Source organism: Acromyrmex echinatior, chromosome 4 (assembly GCF_024713525.1).
Source record: "Acromyrmex echinatior isolate Ae372 chromosome 4, ASM2471352v2, whole genome shotgun sequence".
NCBI lineage: Eukaryota > Metazoa > Arthropoda > Insecta > Hymenoptera > Formicidae > Acromyrmex > Acromyrmex echinatior.
Window position 1 is genome coordinate 7,725,970 of NC_141855.1, and position 20,206 is coordinate 7,746,175.

At 34.9% G+C, this 20,206-nt stretch overlaps 1 protein-coding gene across 3 annotated transcripts in view; it reads left to right on the forward strand.

The window, feature by feature from the left end:
* Positions 1-20,206, forward strand: part of LOC105152470 (rho guanine nucleotide exchange factor 17) — a 59,922-nt gene that overhangs the window by 11,118 nt on the left and 28,598 nt on the right. For 2 of the 3 annotated variants that reach the window (XM_011066799.2, XM_011066797.2), the window contains exons 2-8: positions 2,987-3,170; positions 5,038-5,688; positions 7,253-7,489; positions 8,819-9,344; positions 11,707-12,168; positions 13,820-14,123; positions 14,591-14,894. In XM_011066799.2, coding sequence (XP_011065101.2) covers positions 3,006-3,170; positions 5,038-5,688; positions 7,253-7,489; positions 8,819-9,344; positions 11,707-12,168; positions 13,820-14,123; positions 14,591-14,894 — 2,649 coding nt within the window. In that variant the 5' untranslated portion in view covers positions 2,987-3,005. The remainder of the gene's footprint in view (positions 1-2,986; positions 3,171-5,037; positions 5,689-7,252; positions 7,490-8,818; positions 9,345-11,706; positions 12,169-13,819; positions 14,124-14,590; positions 14,895-20,206) is intronic. The other variant, XM_011066800.2, reaches the window with a different exon arrangement.

The window sequence follows — 20,206 nt, forward strand, 5'->3', positions numbered from 1 at the left end:
ACCAATTTAAATGTAAGAATTTTGAAAAAATCAGTAAAAATTTATAATTTTTATATAAGTAAATAAAAAAATCCTTTTAGATTCCGCAATGCTAAAAATCTATAAGAAAAATCTTGTCTTGTTTAAAATATTTTTTTTATGTAAACTAAAATGTTATCAATCATTCTATTAAATTACATATATATATATATATATATACTTATTTAGTTTGGATATATGATACTTTATAAATAGTAGAGCAGTTCCGGTAAATTTTATAATCGCAACGTGCCAGGAAGTTAACTTTGTACCGGAAGTTTATTCGGACTAAAAGAAGCTCTTCCGGATTGAAAGGACGATTATACCGAATACATCGGTCCTTCGGGTATTAGTGTAATAATACATGACGCGCGACGATGACTTCCGGCATGGCAAAGCGTCCTGTTTGCATTAACGGTGATAATAAATTCGGAGCGGGATTTCATGCAAGACCTTGCATGTGAATTCCAACGAATTTTCATCCATTATACCTGTCAGCCGCGGTCACGCTTATCTACTTAAATGGACATCCATTAAATGTGATTTCTTTCAACTTCTTGGATATAAATCGCAATTAAATCTGCATTCTTATATTTTTGTTGAACTCACGATAAACTTTGTTATTTATATAAGAGAGAGTAGTTGTCAGTTAATATCTTCTTAATACCAAATAAGAGCAGAATAATTCCGTAATAAATTCTCGAAAGTCAAGTTGTAAATCAGATGCTTTTTTAATTTTTAAATTTATAACATAGTTTAAAAAGTAAAGGCAAATTATAAAATAAATCTAACAAGGAAAAATTATAATCTTTGATAATTATTTTTTGAATAAAACATTACAGTAAAAAGTGATTTAAATTATATGACTTCATTATTTTGATTAAATTAATGATATATTGAATAGGAGTAGTGGCTTATAGAAATAATTAAAAATAATTCAAATTGAATATTGTACAATTTGACATTATGAATTATATTAAGTATAATTCTACTTTGCTGTTTCATCAAATCGTTATTTTATAACGATTTGATGAAACGGAAGCGTGGGAGACATATGTAGGTGGCAGATCGAGATTTATGTAGCATAATCACAGTTTTGTTTTAATCACTTGCTTATTTATTCGTGCGTGATAAGCGTCCAGCGGACGATCTGTGAAACTCATTGATTCAGAAAACACTGCGACAATCGCAGGCTTTAACAATCAACTGATCTGGTGATTAGCAAGCACATCTCCCATTGATCTATGAGTAGAAAACGTGCAATTGGCTCATGTCAATACGAGGTTTTAGAAATGCGTATAAAACGGCATTAAAATAAAATAGGACAAGTTCATAATTAAATAAAAGAAAATATTTTTTTAAATATCTATATAAACCACTTTTATTTATGTATAAATTATTAAAAATTATTAATATGAAAAATTATGATCTGCTACTTGCATTTGTCATATACTAACTAAATCTATGTTTAAACACTTTAATTTTAAATCTGAATTTGTTATATTATTATTGACATAATTCTCACTCGTGTTTTCTTTTTTATATAAAATTTTTTGATTAAAACACATAATTAGAAAAGAATAATTATGTGAATAATTGTGATGTGTGTAATGTGTTTCTCACTATGTATATTGTAAAATTTTTTTTTTTATACTTATTATTACAATTATTCATGTTCTATTTTATATTATATATTATATATGTTTCACATTATACTTATTATTATAATTTTTAAGAGAAAGTTTGAAGTTTTAAATGTTGAAAAAAAAAAAAAATAAAAATCTTACAGCATACGGTTTATGTGAAGGCGGAGATTTATGTAGGGAAAGCCTGTCGGATAGAATTTATATTCTATAATTTAGTTTTGATTTTACATAGAAAGAGTTATGGTACACTGGTACAATGACTTCCGGTTATTTTTTTTTAAATACGCGTTTTACCGTAAATAATTGTATAGATGTTTTCACGATGCGCTTTTACGATTCAATAACGGTATCAATAGCAATGTTCACTGAAACACGATATAATGTATAGCATAACACGATATAAAAGCCAAAATGTTTTGCCATCTAACTTTTACAGGATGAACATGTATAAAAAAATTAGAGAAGAAAACTGTTAAAATTTTAAAATCTTCTCGATACAAACAAGATTATTTCACTTCACGATGTGGACATCACGCAACAAAACTATAAAAATAAGTATATCTTATTTTATCTTATAAAAATAGATGCAATTCCTCAAATTACAAAAATAGCAATGTTGCAGAATACGTATACATTATGTTATTTTAAATTCATTTATTTTAAAATCATATTAGAGAATTTGAAAAATAATTATTTGTTGTGAATAGATGTCACATTTATCGAATCTATTTGCAGAATTGTAGAATCAAATTTTCGCAAAGTTTTTTTTAACGACCCGCAGATTTGCGATCGGAAGATCTCCCTCGGACGTCAGCAGACTTGTTCCCAGATCTGACGAGAGCCAAGAAAGAATTTCGCGGCCGACATTGGTCTTGCAACAGCATGTCGGTGGCCTCGTCGCTTCCGGTATAGCGGTAGCGGCGGCGACTGTCTGCGATTTCTTTTAATGACAATGACTCGCAAATTCCCGCGAGCTTCATTCATCGGCGATGGCGTACGATAAATAAATAAGATCGTGACCGACAGTTATTGGGGAATGCGCGAACGTTCGCAGTAATTTACACAGCGGCCCGCATTTTGCGTGCGTAAGTGCGTGATGCGTCCGTCGCGTGAGCCGCTCACTCGTAACTCAACCGAGATCGTTAATATCCCGTAGGATGAATCTAGCTCGTTAGTCCTCTCACAAGGCAACCAAGGACAATCCACGTGAACCGTAATCTCTTTCGTGCGAGGCAAGATTCGTCCTTCTTTTCATTTTATTTTTGCAAGTATCATCCTTCGCTTGATCGTCTTTTTAGTTTGTAGCATAATTTGAATTACAGGGTGAAGGAAGGATGAAGAATGCCCCGCGCTGGCGGAGGAGATGGGGGTAGTGGGCCCCAGAGAACGGGAGGGGGTGGCTTTGGAGGATGGCTGGGTGGCGCTGCAAGGGCTATGACGGGTGGAGGAGTCGGTGGTGGATATGTTGTTCTGGGTGGCACCAGATACGGTCTGCGGATCTCTCAGGTATTGCACTTTATCTATTATTTTACGATTCTAAAACGTCTTCCTAGAAATATCAGATTACAAGTAATGTAAAGAAATTAGAAATTCAAAAATCTTTTTGATATTCAAGAAATACATTACCATTGGACATTTATATTCTATATGAAAAAAGTCATATTTTTCTATTTTATTTTAATTATTTGCAGTCATGATCATTTTCTGATTTAAGATAAAATTAAATATAATTCAGAATAATTTTAATAAAAGTATATAAAATGTTTTTGTCTTATTTAAAAATTAAAATTAAAAAAAAAGCATTAAAAATTAGACTCCTAGAGAGCAGAATATTTTTATATTATTCTGCAAAGAAAATTTGCAACATTTTCTTTTTAAATCGGCTATTCCCTTTGAACCTCGTTTGGTAACGACCTTTGATCGCCTTGCTACAAGAGCGATGTGCGACAACAAAATTAAGACGTCGAAGGACCTAAATTTAGAAAGCAATCATACAAATAGAATTCGCCAGTCACTGACTTAAGCCGATTTTGAAGTGACTCTTCAACTTTCGTCTCTGCCATTCTTTCTGACTTTTCGTCTTCCTTTTCACGGTTTGTCCGCGGAATAATAAGCACCATTGACGTCATAACAGCACGTATAGTTGACGTGAATCTCATGTGACACATTCGCCCGCCGTTATCTGCCAAATTCTATCCGAGACTTGTATAAATTGCCGTTATTTATCCATGTGGATGGATGATATTATCAATTCCGGTGACTTTTGAAAATATTATCTTGGACTTGGTGATATAAAAAAGACTTGCTAGAATTATTTAGAAGTGACGCGGTAAGATTTAAGAAATGCGAAATGTGTCCTCAGAAAAAGTACGCTTGCTTGTACGTCATTTTCTTGTAAGTTTAAAAATACGAGATACATTTGAGACAGCGCGGAGGACAGAATGTCCCTAAGTTAAGGGACATGAGAGAAATGGAAGGAAACGAAAGCGACGCATTGGTGCAGACGGAGAAATAAAGTAGATATGAAGAGTGTCTGTGAAATACAAAGACATAACGAATAAGTAACAAAGATATATAAGGTGTCTTAAAGAGAAAAGTCAGTAGCATAATTTTATCTTCAAAAGAATTTAGCAACAATTTTTCTTCGGTATTTAATTTGAATCTTTTACCTCAACACTTTTAGTTTCCAAATTGAAACGTCTAAATAAGATTTTTTTTAATAAATGAAGCATACGATGCTTAGCATTTTATGAAACACTTTGAAAAAATGAAATGGCGAATGTTGAAGCATACACATCTTCTGAAATATTTCATTTATCTGACATTTTTTTTAAATGACTATTAAAAGTTTCTTTTATTATAAGAATATTCTATAGTTACAAAAGAAAATATAAATAATTTTTTTTTCTAAAAAGAAAAATCAGATAAAAATTTAAGATTAAAAAATAATTAAAATAAATCAAGCAAATTTTTGTTAAATTATAAAATTATATTGTTAAATATAAACATCAACTTTATTAAACCGTTTTATACGTATAACATTCATTTTTATACGAAAATAAGTTTCCAATTTCAAATACTTTTTACAGAGACCTAACACATTCTTAATTTTTTCGTCCCTCAATATATATATTTATATATAATTTTTTCAATCAAAGATAATACACAGGTCTGCTGTTTCAATATCGAATCGATAATTCAGTGAAAGAAATAATGAAATTAGTTAGTGGAAGTGGAGGAGGAGGGAAATAGTAGTACAAACATGTACTGTTAGAAATAAACACGATATATATCGTACGGCTTGGAACGAAAGGGTTAAGCGACGATGAGAATTGCTTTACAAAGAATTGAAAAGTATTTGTATCTGTTTCAGGAAAACCTACCACCGGTCAATTCCAGAGAAGAATCGCAGGAGCGCCGGCGAAAGCGGAATTCGCGCGAGAGCGACTCGCGAGAGCGGCTGACCGAGAGACCGGTGACGGAAAAACCGCCAATCGATCTAGCAGCCAGCATCGCCGATTGTTGTTGTATCGGTCCGCGATCGCGTCTTCCGCTGCCTCGGATATCACCAGCGATCATGTCCTCGATGGCGACAGCAGCATCGTCGTCATCGTCGGCGTCGTCGACATCGTGCCCTTCGATCGTCACCGGTGATTATCCGTCCAGGGAAATCGCTAGCGACTACTCGTCGTCTCTTCCTGCTTCTACCACGAGCGTCGCGGAGACGACGCCGACGCTCGCTAATAATAGTCGCGGCGCGATGCAAACATCGGTGGGGAACATCGGCAGCACCAGCCAGCAGCAGCAGCAGCAGCAACAGCAGTCACACTACCACTATTACCAGCAGCATTATCCACAAGCAGCCGTGGCGGCGGTAACATCGTCGTATTCGCCACCGACGACGACGCCGTGCTCACCCTCGACGTCGCTCGGCTACTCGTCCGGCGTCCCGACGACGACGCAGACCGTCTCCGTACCGCGGCAGCTCGCGCAGTGGACGAAGCATCAAACGCTCAAGCTGCAGGTACTTGCTTCAATCGATCGCGTGTCAAAATCGATCGTTTGTTAGTTCAGTTAGTCACTTGGTTCTTCGTTGTTTCGTTGCCCGCGAGTGGATTATCATTTTGAGATGGGTATTCAATCGCGTTTTTTCATAATTTCCGCGAGATTCGAGTTTCGCGCGTAGACTCAGTAAGGTGGAAAAGGTGGTTACAAGAAATACAAAGTGGAGTGGCTTAGGTCTGGAAGACTTTGTGTCAGCAGCCCCGAGGTAGGTCTCAAGGTCACCGCTAGGAACTTAATCTCTTCAAGGACACGATAAATTTTATCGACAGCAGGCTTGAGAAATTATTTTAATCTTTGAGGCACATTTTATCAGAAATAGTTATTGTTTTTAAGAAAATTTTAATTTTCTTTTTTTTTATGATCAAAGAAATCAATAATTCTTACTTGAAAGAAAAATGATATTTTTATTAAGTACATCTTTTAATAAATGTTATGTTTTCTCTTCAAACAGAACAAACTCTTTAACAAAATCTTTTGTGTCAAAAAGAATTTTCGAATTTTTTGTTATAGTACGACAAAAAATATTTAATACCTGTTAATTATAACTTTATTTATACTTGAAGAAACTTTACAACCAAATTAAGTGCTTTTTCCCATGGACGAATTTTTTGTTTTGAATTTTACGAAACTGTCAACGCATCTTCTTCACCTCGAAACACTCGCGGTTTCATCGCTCGAAGAAAATTCATTCGCTTGCAGAGAGGCGTGCCAAAATTCACGCTTGATCTTTCTGCACATACGAACAACTTTTCTTCATTTGCTTTTTAAAATCGTGCACTCGCGTGATCGCTTGATTTTTGGCTCACCTCATGCCTTAGCGTCGCGCCACGCCGAAAGGGAAAAGATAAAGACGAACGACGAAAATAGAATATCGCTTCTTCTTTGACTAGACACTTATGTACGCGTACGTATGAGCTTTCGATGTGCTATTAGGCTTATTATTTTACACATTTGCCCACATGATATACTCCGCGTTATTACCATACATCCGTTCTTACACAAGAATAATGTACATTTTTCCTGTGTTGATGAAAAATGCTTGCGAAGAAAAATGCAACTATTCGTTTACTTGATTTCTTATGTTTTGCATGTATAACATATATGTAGTTTTCTGAAAATTAAGAAAAAAGTCTTATCTATTATAATTAAAAACCATATTATCTTTAATACTAGTTTACTTTTAAATACAATAGATATTTCAGATGACTAGTCAGTTATGATTAGAGTCATCTAAGAACGACTTTCTATTACGGACTAGAATAATTCTCAATGTATGTCATATATATAACTGTCAATATATGATTTATCAATATTTTGATACTAATTGGCGAAAGATTAATAATTTGATTTTATCAAGCCTTGCCTTGATATTAATTTAAATATTGAAAATAAATAATCGGATAAATAATAGAAAATAAATATAGGATTATTTGTTCTACTGTCTTTGGCTTCACTCGTATCTCGATTTCGCATTGAAACTATTACAAGCCGTGAGATTTATTTATTCTCCCCTCTGACTGTAGGAACCAGCAGTGATAGCGGTGGACCGATTGCACAGGTTTCGATGGAGCGGGGGCGGAGGAGGAAGTGGCAAGAAATCCTCTTCCGGCCCCCGCAGCGAGAAGGCTGAGCGCCTTCGCGAGCTCACCGAGAAGCTCAAGGGACCAGCACCGGTTCCGCCACCCAGAAGACCGTCACGAGTACAGGCATCCTCCCCTCCTTCTAGCGGATACCAGCCGTCGTCTCAAAATTATCCACAGGTGAGGAATTCCAACGTCATGGTGACGAGAGCTTGACGTCTATTGCTACGCATGAACGAACGATATTTTACACAACTGAACTTTTTTTATACTTTTGAACGTTCACTATTGCCAAGAAAAAGAATAACTATTTATTTTTAATATTTGAACATTATTGCAAAATTAGACGTATGAAAAAATTAATGATCTGTGATACTGTACAATTTTTTAAAAAATCATCTCAATAAGTAAAAAAAATTAAAAGAAATATAATGTGATTTTTCAATATTACAAACATATAAAGGAGATACTTTTTTATTATATTTCTAATTATAGAAAATATCTTTGAGTTGTTTGTTCAAAATAATAATATTATATTGTAATGGAATATTTATTTGTTATTAAATTTTTGTAGATATGCATACAAATTAAAAGAATTTTTATCTTTCTTCAGTTTGTAACATTTAAAAGCATTAAAAGAAAAATATGAATTAATATCGAATATTTGAAATATTTAATTTTTATTTTGAAAGAAATAGAAAAGAGTTGCAAATATATCGGGACAGACTTTATAGAATATAGCCGAAGCATTGACTTCTCATTAATGAATCTCAATGCCTATTTTATCTCTCATTCTGAGAAGAGTTTCGCTGAACTTCGCGATTCACGAGACTTCTTTGTCACTATTTCGCTGAATTCAGTGCATGCCAAGGCGTATATAAATGATCGTTATCTCGTAAACTGCAGAGTTTCACGATTGTCATTCTGGTCCTTATAATTTTCATACATTAAATTTCTATTATTTACTATTTTCAATAAAATTGCTATAATGTCAATAATAACATTATTACTTGCAACAAGAATTATTATACATGATATCAATCTACATTGAGTTACGCAAATTTCAATATTTAATCTACGATGATACTTTAATCGTGCATAAATATTCTCTGATTTATCGTTTACATTAAATATTTAATTGAAATTTGCCACAAATATAATGGGTGTATATGCAATTCGAACGAGGAATTTTTGGCAGATTTAATCTCTTTAGACCTTGTGTACATTATAATGTACCTAATATGCATCAAATTTGAAGACATCCATTAAAATTATTTAATTCTATCGATATCATCTGAGATTAAATGTATATATAATAATGTACGTGTTGGGAAGATAGTCAAAATTTTTTAAAAATTATTTTTTAGTATGAATTACTTATATTAATATAATGCTTTTCAATTGAATTAAAAAACTTTTTTTTTAACATAATTCCATTTAAAATTAGATCTGAAGAAGTTAATTTGACGCAATATAAAGCCAAATTAATTTTTTGTTTGTTTTTCTCAGACGAGCTCGAATCCAAGTTGTGGCCGTTTCGAAGGTCGCTCATCTCACCGCAGTTATACGTACAACGAGGATAACCATCATGGTAATAACAATCAGCAATCTCAGCAGCATCAGCAACAGCAGCAAGAAAATCCAAAGACGATGGTCCGCAGTGAGAGTGTCAGTGAAGAGTGTCTCAGTGATCGCTCGGGAAACAGTGTATACCGGAAGCCATGCCACGACTCGAGGAAGACCTCGAGATCAGGCAGACCAGAGAGAAACAGTGATGACGTCAGTGACCTCAGGAGCAAACCGAATGCCAGTGCGGAGGCGGCGAAACACTTGAGACAGTACAGTGATTCCGTGGTGGACAGTGCTACGAGTGTAGACGATTTGTGCGATAACCTGAACGCTGCTTCCGTTAGCGGCAACGAAGGGGAGGCCCGGGATGCCATCACTAGGCTGGAGCCGCGTGGGCTGCTTGCCTTTCACAGATCCGGCGCGCCCTATAGGAGTGCCTCCTTCGGCCAGGTGGACTTTAATCAAGGTAAGCTTCCGTGTACTGCGCAGACTTGCAGGCTGAGCTCATTAGAGGCGTCTTGCGAGCTAGGCTTAATTAAACCAATTACAGCAAGACTGATATGCAGATTACGTTTACTGTAAGATTTACTCTATCGTTATCATGCTAAGCAGAAGGAAAATCGAAGATGTCCTCACGCGCGATTAAGTAGAATTCTTTAGTTTGGTCAAATATTTAAAAAATAAATGTTATTTTTGAATATTTGACTATAATGCGGACAATGCTATTTTCATCCTCGGAGTCCTTCTCTTAATTCACGATTTACACGTGTCTTCGTAAGATACTTTTGGAAACGCGGAACTAAACGCCACAGTGACAGTCTTGTATTAGGTTTCAACCCTGAACTACATACCGCAGTAGTTTCGATTGCATAATGGAAGACTAGAAATAAGATAAGCACTGAGTGCGGCTGTCAACAAGGTTCGAAATTCTAATGACAGTAATATAGCATTTAGCATCCTTGACCTGTATATGTGTACTGTCTGCTTTGATTACCACAAGGTTTCAATCGCTTCGCATATTTATATCTTTAAAAAGAATTTTTTACACGCCCTCAATATAAGACTAAATTCGAGACTAAATCTTATTGATAAACGAGATAAATGAAAAAAGAAAAGATAGTTTTTACACAAATTTATCAGTATAATAATTTGATTGTATTTTTTTGTAAAGAAGATATTAAAAACGATTGTTACTAATAAATATTAAATTAATTTAAAATTAATTTAAATTAATTTAAATTTATTACAAATATATTATTTAAAAAATTATAAAAATAATAACAGTTCATACAATTCAAATAACAATATATAAAAGTGAGTAAAATATTATGACGATACTAAAAGCGTGAAAAAGCGATGCCTCGTGACTAAAAGCGTGAAAAGGTAAGCCGGAAACACTTCACACTTCCGCGGCAACAAATCTTTTCAGACACCTTTTACGCATGAAAGACGAGCTGCGAGGATAAATAATCAGTTTTGGAATATCGTTGCCAAAACTTTTCTGCTTGCCCAAATCTCTTTACACGAGCGGACGTAGAAGTCAAATCTACTTATCTGACTTTCCTGTTATGTTGTATACAGAGCTTGAATAAATAAATTATGATATGTGTTCAGATATCTGCATTTTTTGTAATTATTACTTTAACTTGAAATTTCTAATTATCTTGAATATTGCAATTGTAATTAACTACCCAATAAAATGTACTCAAATTTATATACGATTTAATTATTAAAAAATCAACGAAAATATGGAAAAATATCCATTTATGACGATTTGGTTTTTTAATATTGAATTTATATTTTTCATAATTCTCTATCTTTTAAAATTAACAATAAATAATGATATCTATCTTATAAATAGTAAATCAACAGTAAATAAACGTCATAATTAGCATACAAACATTGTTCCTAATTTAGAATATTGAAAGTAAAATTTGGCAAAATCGCATTGATCTATTTCTGCAGTTTAATTGTACAGAATAAAATTTTCTAGCGTATATGTCTTAATCGGTTAAGCACGTTCCGTGAAACTCCGCCAACGAAGTGCGCGCTTCTTCTCGAGTCTTCGTGATCTCTCATCTCGCACAGTCTGTTTGTTATTATTGGAATGGTCCTCCACCTCCTCGGCCTAAGAGCACTGCCAAACTTACGTGACACTCGAGGAGGTAATTAGAATTTCCTCTCTGCGTCTCTCGTCTTCTCTCATGACCGAGAGGCGGCCTCACTGTTGCTCGGTACAAGAGTACTCGAGTTATTATTGAAAACGTAATATGTATCTCTGGAATACATCAGTCGAAAGATATAGAGGCCCACTTGAATTTGTTCTGAAAGTTTTCTTTTAATGCAGTTAATAGTATAATGTACACAAATAGCAGCAGTATGTTCAACGTATTTTGGATATCTAAAATCTAAATCTGTCTTATATCTTTTCTATTATTTACTTCTCCATTTTTTTACTTCAAAAAAAAAGTTTTGTCATAATTTATTTGTATTATTACTATTCGAAAAAAATATTTTGTTAAATTTAGTAATAATATATTATATTTTTTTTTTACTTTTTGAAGCTTTATAGAAATTAAAAATTTTCTCTATATAAGATAATATGATTCTAGAAATTATTTCATTGCAATGGACGTAATAACTTTTATTCTGTATTATCTAGAAGATTTTCCATTTATATAATTACATTAATCTTACAATATTAATATTGGTTCTCATAAATATAATTCGTATAATATTTTTTTGTTAAATACTGTAACTAAAATACTTTGAAATAGAACTTTGAAATATAAGAATAAACTTTCTAACCATTCGTAATTTTCTGCAAGATGCAGATTTTACTTTCAGCGCAAACTCGAACTTTCCTCGTCCAGCGAATCGACAGAAAACTCAACCGATCGTAACTTCTAATCGCTCCGAAACCAAAGACATTCGAGCGAGCACGTTACCTCGTCGTCGGGGTGATGTCACTCCAGGTACCACGACACCTCAAAACAGTCCCAATCGACAAAGTCCAAGGACATCAACGCCCAGCGTTGACAGCGCCGTTGGCTCTGCCGAAGGTCTGGGTGTTTCTCAGCAAGGAAATCACGAGGAGATCCGACCCAGAAGCGATGGTTCAGACAGTCTGGCAACTTCCAGTGCACTCACTAGTCCAGAACCACTAGTTCCGGAGACGAACCAAATTGAGCCCAGGGTTGAAACGGACGCGCCTACCGTTGAACTCGTTGGTCACGAGACTGTGTACCCTATCGTCGAAGGAAACATCGTGGAGGAAACCATTCAAAAAGGTGAGATTTTGGGAATAAAAATATTTATCAATATGCATTATTATTTGCTCATATAGATTTTAATATCACAAAATTATAACTGCCTTTAGTTTAAAAAAAAGAGAATGAGAAAAAATATATTTTCATAATTGTTAGAAGTATACTTTATTTATATTCTATTTTATTTTATTATTTAGAGGAAGAAATTATAATACTTTCTACAATCGATGTTCGTTTTTCAACAATTATTTTATTATTTTATTATTTTTTTATCATTAAATCATTATATTTTATTTTATATTTTATTTAGTTTTATTTATTATATTAATTTCTAATTTCCATATTATTTTAATAAAAAGAATTGCGTGTGCCTTTCTCGGTAGGTACATCTTAGCGTAATTTCGAAGAAAAGAAAAGCAAAGTTTCCCTTCACGATAGTAGCTCGATTGTATGCGTGAGAGAGATATCTCAGTAGGATATAAAACGGAAATACACTCGCGTGGGAGTCCGCGAGTGCGCGAGCGAAATCTGCTCACCCGAATTTCTCGCGCGGCGTTGCTCATCGCGAGGAAACAACGGCAGGAAGCGAACGATGAACAAGGCGATGAAACGATAGTCGCGGCGACTTCCTCGTGATACTGTCGTCATCAGTTGAGAAATTCGCGTCGGTTTATCATTTATTGTGAATAGAGCGTAGTTCTAGCCATATGAAGGCGGCCGTATGTGAAGTCATCAATGAAGATGGCTATAACTCAATGACGCTCAAACGTCTATTTCCAACTCTGGCACCCACCGTTCTGAAAATAGTGTCGGCGCAAAATAACATGAAACTTGCGTGCACCTTTGTACCCGTGCTCCTGTCGATGCACCCAAAATAGTCCTCGTTCTCTCCGACGTTTCCCGAGCCCCGCATTACGCTTTGTCCATCGTCTCTGACATCGCGATATATATAATATGAACGCCCGCTTGATTTGATCCCATGTTAATAAACTCTGTTCTTCTGTACGCAACAATAAATTCTAATGCTATTTTTTAATTCAATTTGGAGAAAAATTTAAATGACTTTGGAATTAAACTCAATGTTGTTAAATTTAATCATTAGTGATCTTTTAATCTAAAGCTTAAGAAAAATTAAGACATATGTTTAAAATTATTTTATAAGTGATAAAATAATTGATACATACACGAACAAATTAATTTTTAAAAAATTAATTAATTAATTATAAAAAATTAATTAATTAATTATTTAAAAAATTTGCTTTTTACAAATTAAATAAAGATCACAATTTTATATAGTATTAGAAGCGGATAAGAACTTAAGAAGGATTATAGGATTAAAGTTAATAAATTTTCGACTTCTTAGCAGAAGTATAATCAAGCTAAAAGATATGCGCCTAAGAGAACGCCTAAGAGTTTACTTCTATTCTTATATTCTAGTCTTAAAATATATATCTTAAAATAATCTTTAATTATACAAATGTTTCGAATCAAATTCACCGTACAATTTTAAACAAAATATTATATATTTGCTTTATTGTGAAAATTTGAAGCTTGGAGCTTAAGTTTCGTTAATTTCAATTCCTATCTAATTGTATTACTGATTGCTAGAAATATATCAATATTAATTAATTTTAGGTTAAGAATGACAGAACTCGTAAAAATGATTTTTTAGAAACCAGGATAGAACCGCACGAGGTGATCATTACACCACCTCCGGAGGAGCCGCGACTGAGTCAAGCGAGCGAAGGCAGCGAGGCGCCGAGCGAGACGCCCTCGGAGGCGTCCTCGCCATCCGGCAAAGCGAGACGATACCGGGGAGACACTAGCAAGAGGAGGAAGGGCGTGTACATAACTCAATGGCCAGAGCCTTTGGACGCGGACAGGAACAAGCTGTCGGCTCAGAGCAGCGAGGAGAGAGACGAGCCACCTGCGACGCCCAGCGACCTGTCCGACTGCGAGGGCCACACGCCTCGAAGGTAATCGGAGAACCTACCAGACCCATCGAAATAGAACGGAAGTGCGCCTGACATGGACACGCGACGATTTAACATATTCTTTTTACCATTCTTGCGTTAATAATAACTTTAGCAAGGCAATCGAAGTCTTGCATGTAAAGCAAGGATAATCTTTACGTTTCAATTGCCGATTTGGTTTCTTTTCGTAAGAAAGAATTCTTTTATGGAATTCATTTTAATATTTTTGAACTTTAATATTTTTGAACTTTAAAAAATTTGAAAAGATTTGTTATCGACCACACGCACAAATGTAACATTTAGAAAATTCTCACTTATTTTTTGAAAATGTAAACTTATACGTTTCTTCATATTTATATAGTTCAAAAATTTTGATTTCACCGAAAGCTAAAACTTTTGTTCAAATCCTTAATGTACATATCACTTATAGATATCCGTAAATATTAATATTTTTTTCTTTTTACATCAAGGTACAGCAAGAGGCCCCTTCGCGGACCTTACGGGCAGATGCTGGAGGCCGAGATGGCGAAACCGCGCACTACCGATATCGCGCTCGAGGAAGGTCTTCGTCCTCGCAGAAAGATCTCCGCAAATCTCTCGTACAACGCGAGCAGCAATAACAACAGCGGTTCCGAGCCGCCCACGCCTTGCCACCATCGGACGACCTCCAGTCCGACCAAACTCGAGGGACTTCCGGGACCAAGTCCTGAGTTGCTCGCGGAGCTGCTGAGAGGGTCCTCGGAGAGGGTGGCTCGCGCACCGGCGCATCGAAACGTGAGTCAGAGATTATCTTGCTTCGATATAAATTGCCGGTTACAGTGCCCCGGCTACATTTCGCCCATTTTTCGCGATACGACCGAGATAAGAGCGAGGGAGGGCCGTAAAGTATCCGCACGATTCGTGCAGCGCATTTGTTATCGAGACATTTGATGCACAATGCACGCTCCTTTTGATTAATGAACGAGCGATTTCGTCGGAAAATTTTTTCTTGCACATTACACGATATTATTACATCAAGGTTTATATAAAATAAATGCGGTTATTTGTTTTAAATTATTTTTATGAGATATCCTAAAACTATCAAATTTATTGAATCGTTTGTTTAAAAAGTTAATTTTTTGAACAATACATAAAAAAATAATTAATTGTGTCATTCATTCATTTAATATTCTTGTAATAGATAATTTCTCTCTTCTCTGTAGGAGAAGTAATTTATTTATATCCTACTTTAAACCATGAATATGACTGACTGGTTCTCGTCGACAAATACTTCATGTTAAACGTATAAATCTCGAGATGAGACGGTCACATTTCGCTCTAAATGCGTGGCATGAATACGAGCCAAAGAATTCTGACTCTGCTTCTTCCTCGAATTTCGCTTCTTTTCTAAATATCGTACAAAGACGCTGATCGTAGGCTTATCTCCCTGTATCGCTGACTCGTGCAGCGTTGTAACATCTGGCTGAGAGGCCACGCAAAGGTAAGCGCCGGTAAACCGAAATCTACAGTCCAAGCGAAACGAATGGTCGTGCTGGCGTTCGCGAGCTTGTTCGACTGCATCGCCGAAAACATAATCTAATAATAATATACGGCCATATTTCTCGGATGAGTCCGTGCCTTGGCCAGTGCACTCGACGTTAGTATAGAGTCCCTATACGATTCTGGCACGGCGGGGGCGTGTACATAGATATTCCTGGCGGGTTAGGCGTACCTGGGGACCGACCGGTCCTCAACATCAATGCGATGATTCGCCACGATCGTCTTGGCGCAATCTCCGCGACCTTGTGCGGTATATATTCTTATCATCCTACATTGGAACATTGGTTTTTTTCTGTAGATCTTTTCAATAAATCTGTTTTATTTATCAGCAAAACCCAATTATATTTTTGCATACATTTAAAAAAAATTAAATTAATATAATACATATATTTTTTTTAAAACAATATATTCTGAAAATATTTATAATGATAAGTTCAGTGAATTAATGAAGAAATGATTAGAAATGATTTAAATTAAAATAGAGAATTATATTATTGGTCATTTTTAAAATTATTTTTTAAATTAAAAATATTGTAGCGATAACATTATTTAAGAAAACAAGGCCGCGTTGGAATGTTCTCTGCTATTGAATTCTATGTCACGAGACTCTATTTACTAATTCTATTTGCAAATTATGTCAGATTAAATTAGATTTAAGCGACATCGAAGGATAATATCAAAGGATTTTTCGAAATTATGTCTAAACATTTTTGATGATTTTATAAGTTTGCATAGTTCTCTCGTATATTTCGTGGTAGAACTTTACACAATTCTAATGTGCTTATGCAATGCACGCGTCCTCTATCTACGTTTACCGTTTAGAAAGAACAACTAAGAACCGCGGGAACGATAGGCCCGTTTTATCCATAAGTCCTTGGTGGCCGCAAATATATCACTTAAAGATGTCGCCATAACTTAGTCACGTTCTCCATGCCGATTAGAAGTCAAACGAATCCTCACGACGCAATCAATTTGTTCGTGATCGTAGGTCGTAGGGTATTGAGCGTGAAATGTTAAAACGTTTGTAGCTATCATTAATAAAGTTCAATTGATCTTAGTGTTTCAATATTATTTGCTAAACATAGCACGTGAGAACTTCTAAATTTAAGAAAATTGAAATTGAAATGTATGTTTCGTAAATTTTACTGAGATTACGCTGAAAAGTTAGAGCCGCGAAATATTCGTATTTTTTATTAAATTATGTTTTATTTATTACATTAAATTAGACACCGATTTCAGTAGTTTCCGCGTCGACTCGCAGAAAGCCCTTATATTAATATTATATTTAATTTTGTTATTAAAAAATGTATGACAATCTGAAATAGAAATAATGCAATTTAAATGTAATTTCATCTAAAATGAATCGTAAGTAAAAAGGTCACGTAAAAAAAATTACAGGAGGTCTCGTTGAAAAGATTATTTCTATTCGCGTGCCATATTAAAAATAGGTTCGCAGATATGCAGTCAATTTAACAACGAGGAATGCATTTCTCCTTAGCGGAAGAGATATTCCATGAATTTCTTTGCTAAGATTTAAAGCACGACTGAATTTTAATACGAATGGCGCGGACGAAGATTAATGAGGATTTTCGAAGAATTTATATCGTATTGCGACGATACACACACGGCGGAAATTAGTCACGGTGAAAGAAAGCAAAGTTGTGTCTGCTGAGAGAAAGCAGAATTGTTTATGACGCGAAGTAGAATGCATTTACCCCGATGTCTCTGTGTGCGCCAATTATAGTCATCGCGACGAGCGGGATATTCGCGAATATCCTCGCGGAGACGTTTTTATATCTGCGACGCGAGACGGAAACATGCGCCGATATCCACAGGTATCAATTGTGCATTTATACGCAGTCGCGTTTTCATCGGAGAGAGAGCAGTGAACTATTTCTTCCGCGAAGAGACCTTCCGTCGACGTCATGTTTACCGTTGACGTCACTACGCCCAGGCATCGTGAATTTTGCGTTCCATTCATGAAATCCCCGAGAGCGGAGAATGACGTAATACTAAACACCTACCGTCGTGTAAAGCTCACGAAAGCTCGTTGTTGAGTACTTCATAAGAACCTTTTCAATGTTTTACTATTATACCAGTCTTATTTTTGTAATACATCGACTGTACATTTCGCATTTTTACCAGATAATTATTACGAAAAAATATATTGAAATTTAAAATAAAATACCCATTCAACTTAAAACAAAAATATTTTAATAAATTGAATAATAAATGTTTTAATAAATTTAATAATAAATTTATGAGTTATTTTTTATTTTAAAAATATAAATTTTATAAACAATTTTATTGAAAAGTGTGACTTTAGCAAGACGTTTAGTTATGAAAAAAACGTATAATTATGAAAAAATGTAATTTGATTCCGTAAAAATAATTTTATGTATAAATTTATACACTCATAAATTGATACAGCTTTTATTTCATATTTTCCTTTTTATTTTATTCTTCTGCTAAAGGAAAAAAGTATTTTATACACATTTTGTACATGATTTATTATAATATTTATTCATTCAATCAATATTCGGTGCTTTAATATTAAAATAGCGCAGTAGCGTACGTCCAAGCATTCCAGCGATGTATTCTTGAGGTAGCAAGTTTCCCCAGACGTGATGGAGTAGTATGCATGGTACCGGGAGTACAAATTCGTTACTTTATCGACAGCATTATCGGTAGAAGTTTAGAGAAACTGCGGCCCCAATGGCAGAAATTCGACGCGCGAGAAAGCGCGTCGGCGCGCGAGAGATACACGACAGAGTATAATGAAAGGCTCGTCGGCCGGCCATAAACTTTCGAACAATAGCGTAATCGTGGTTCCATTGACTGTTAAGAGGTGCGGACACGACTAGGTACGTGGGTGGTATCGGTAGGTACCGACTTTTATTACTCGCCGATTGTATATCAGTCTCTCCGGAGTAGACCGTAAAGGAATCTCGTGCACGCGCGATATTAAATGTATTTACGTTCGATATCGTTGCAGCAATTTTCAAGACTTAGACAAACTCCTTAACAGAATCTTCTTTAATATCAAAACGATATAAAAATATTGCAAGTTGTGTTTGACATCTCGATTGACTTTCAGATTTAATACAGCTTTGTTTTCTGTAAAATTTCTCTATTTTATTTCTCAATAATTTTTTAAATAGTGATAAAACGAACGCAATTAAACTGTCTTATTTCTAAATAGTATTATTTTTTCTGATGCTAGATAATTTTATTATTAAATATTTTATAAATTTTCTTGGATCATAATTGACAAGAGTGCTTTCAATTTAAAAAAATTTGAATTGATTGTTCTCTCTCGATGCGCGCAAATAGGAACGTCCATCATAAATCAGTAACGCGTTGCTTTCGCAATACCCCGCGACATTTCGATCGGATCGAAGAATGATCGTGAAACTGCAACGTGATGCATTTATATGCGGGGCCTCGTGGCAGGCCAGGATGTTGCCGGATAATCTATGAATAAACCGACTAGTGCAACGCGCGTGCACTAAGTAGTTGCACCATTCGCTGCGGGGCACGTTACCGGGAAATATTTAAATATTTAACTTACACGATGGTATAAACCACTTGGCCGGCTGATGTCTGTAGTTTCGCAAGCGCGGGCACTCGCCGTTGCGCGATATTTAATTCGATCGAATCGACCTTAAGATCGTGCACAAGGCACTTCTGCCTGTTGTGAATAAACAGAAATGCATTTTCGAGTCGTTCGAGCCTCTGCTCAACCCATAAATGTGCGTAACTTTATTATCGTGCTGTGAGCACAAACTTACGTGTTTGCTCGCATGTTTGTGTAAAATTTTTATATTAGTTACGCTTTTGTGTGTATTATGCGAAATCAAATGCTTTAATATCGGCTGTTAAATGTAATACATAGGCTTTTTCCTTTTATTTAAAAAAAATTTTTTTTTTTTTTTGGAATATTATAATTTATACCATTTAATACTTGTTCTTCCTTTTCTCTTTATCGAGAATTTTGTCCTGTATTTCGATGTTAAGGAAAGATGTTCTTTAAGCAATATATTTTTATAGTACATGCAATGTGATACTATTTGGAATAATTATTAATTAAATTCTTGATAAAGAACGAAATGCTTCTCAAATTCTCGGCAATTCACAAATGAATAATATAATATATTTCTGAATATAAATTGCGAAACATATTTAATTAATATTTTCTTTTATGTTAAAATGTTAATTTGACTATTTGCGTAGGTAATAAAAAAATATCTATGTGAATTGATGAGTCAGAGAGAATAATTCGCGTACATAATTTACACACGGTGAGAACAATACAACGTAATACGTTGCATTCTGCAGCAGCACGATAAACTCGCTGATGCGCCTCCAAAAAGTACGAAGCGGCGTTTCGATATTCGCCACAAGCCTGGGCGCAGACTAAACAAGCATCGTCGAAATAAATATAGGCCGCAGGATGTTGCAAAAATGTGATAGAATAATCCAGCGAGTGTGCGTGCCAAGCCTCAATCACAAGCGCATTCCGCTTCAAGAAAAATCGTCGGCGTTTC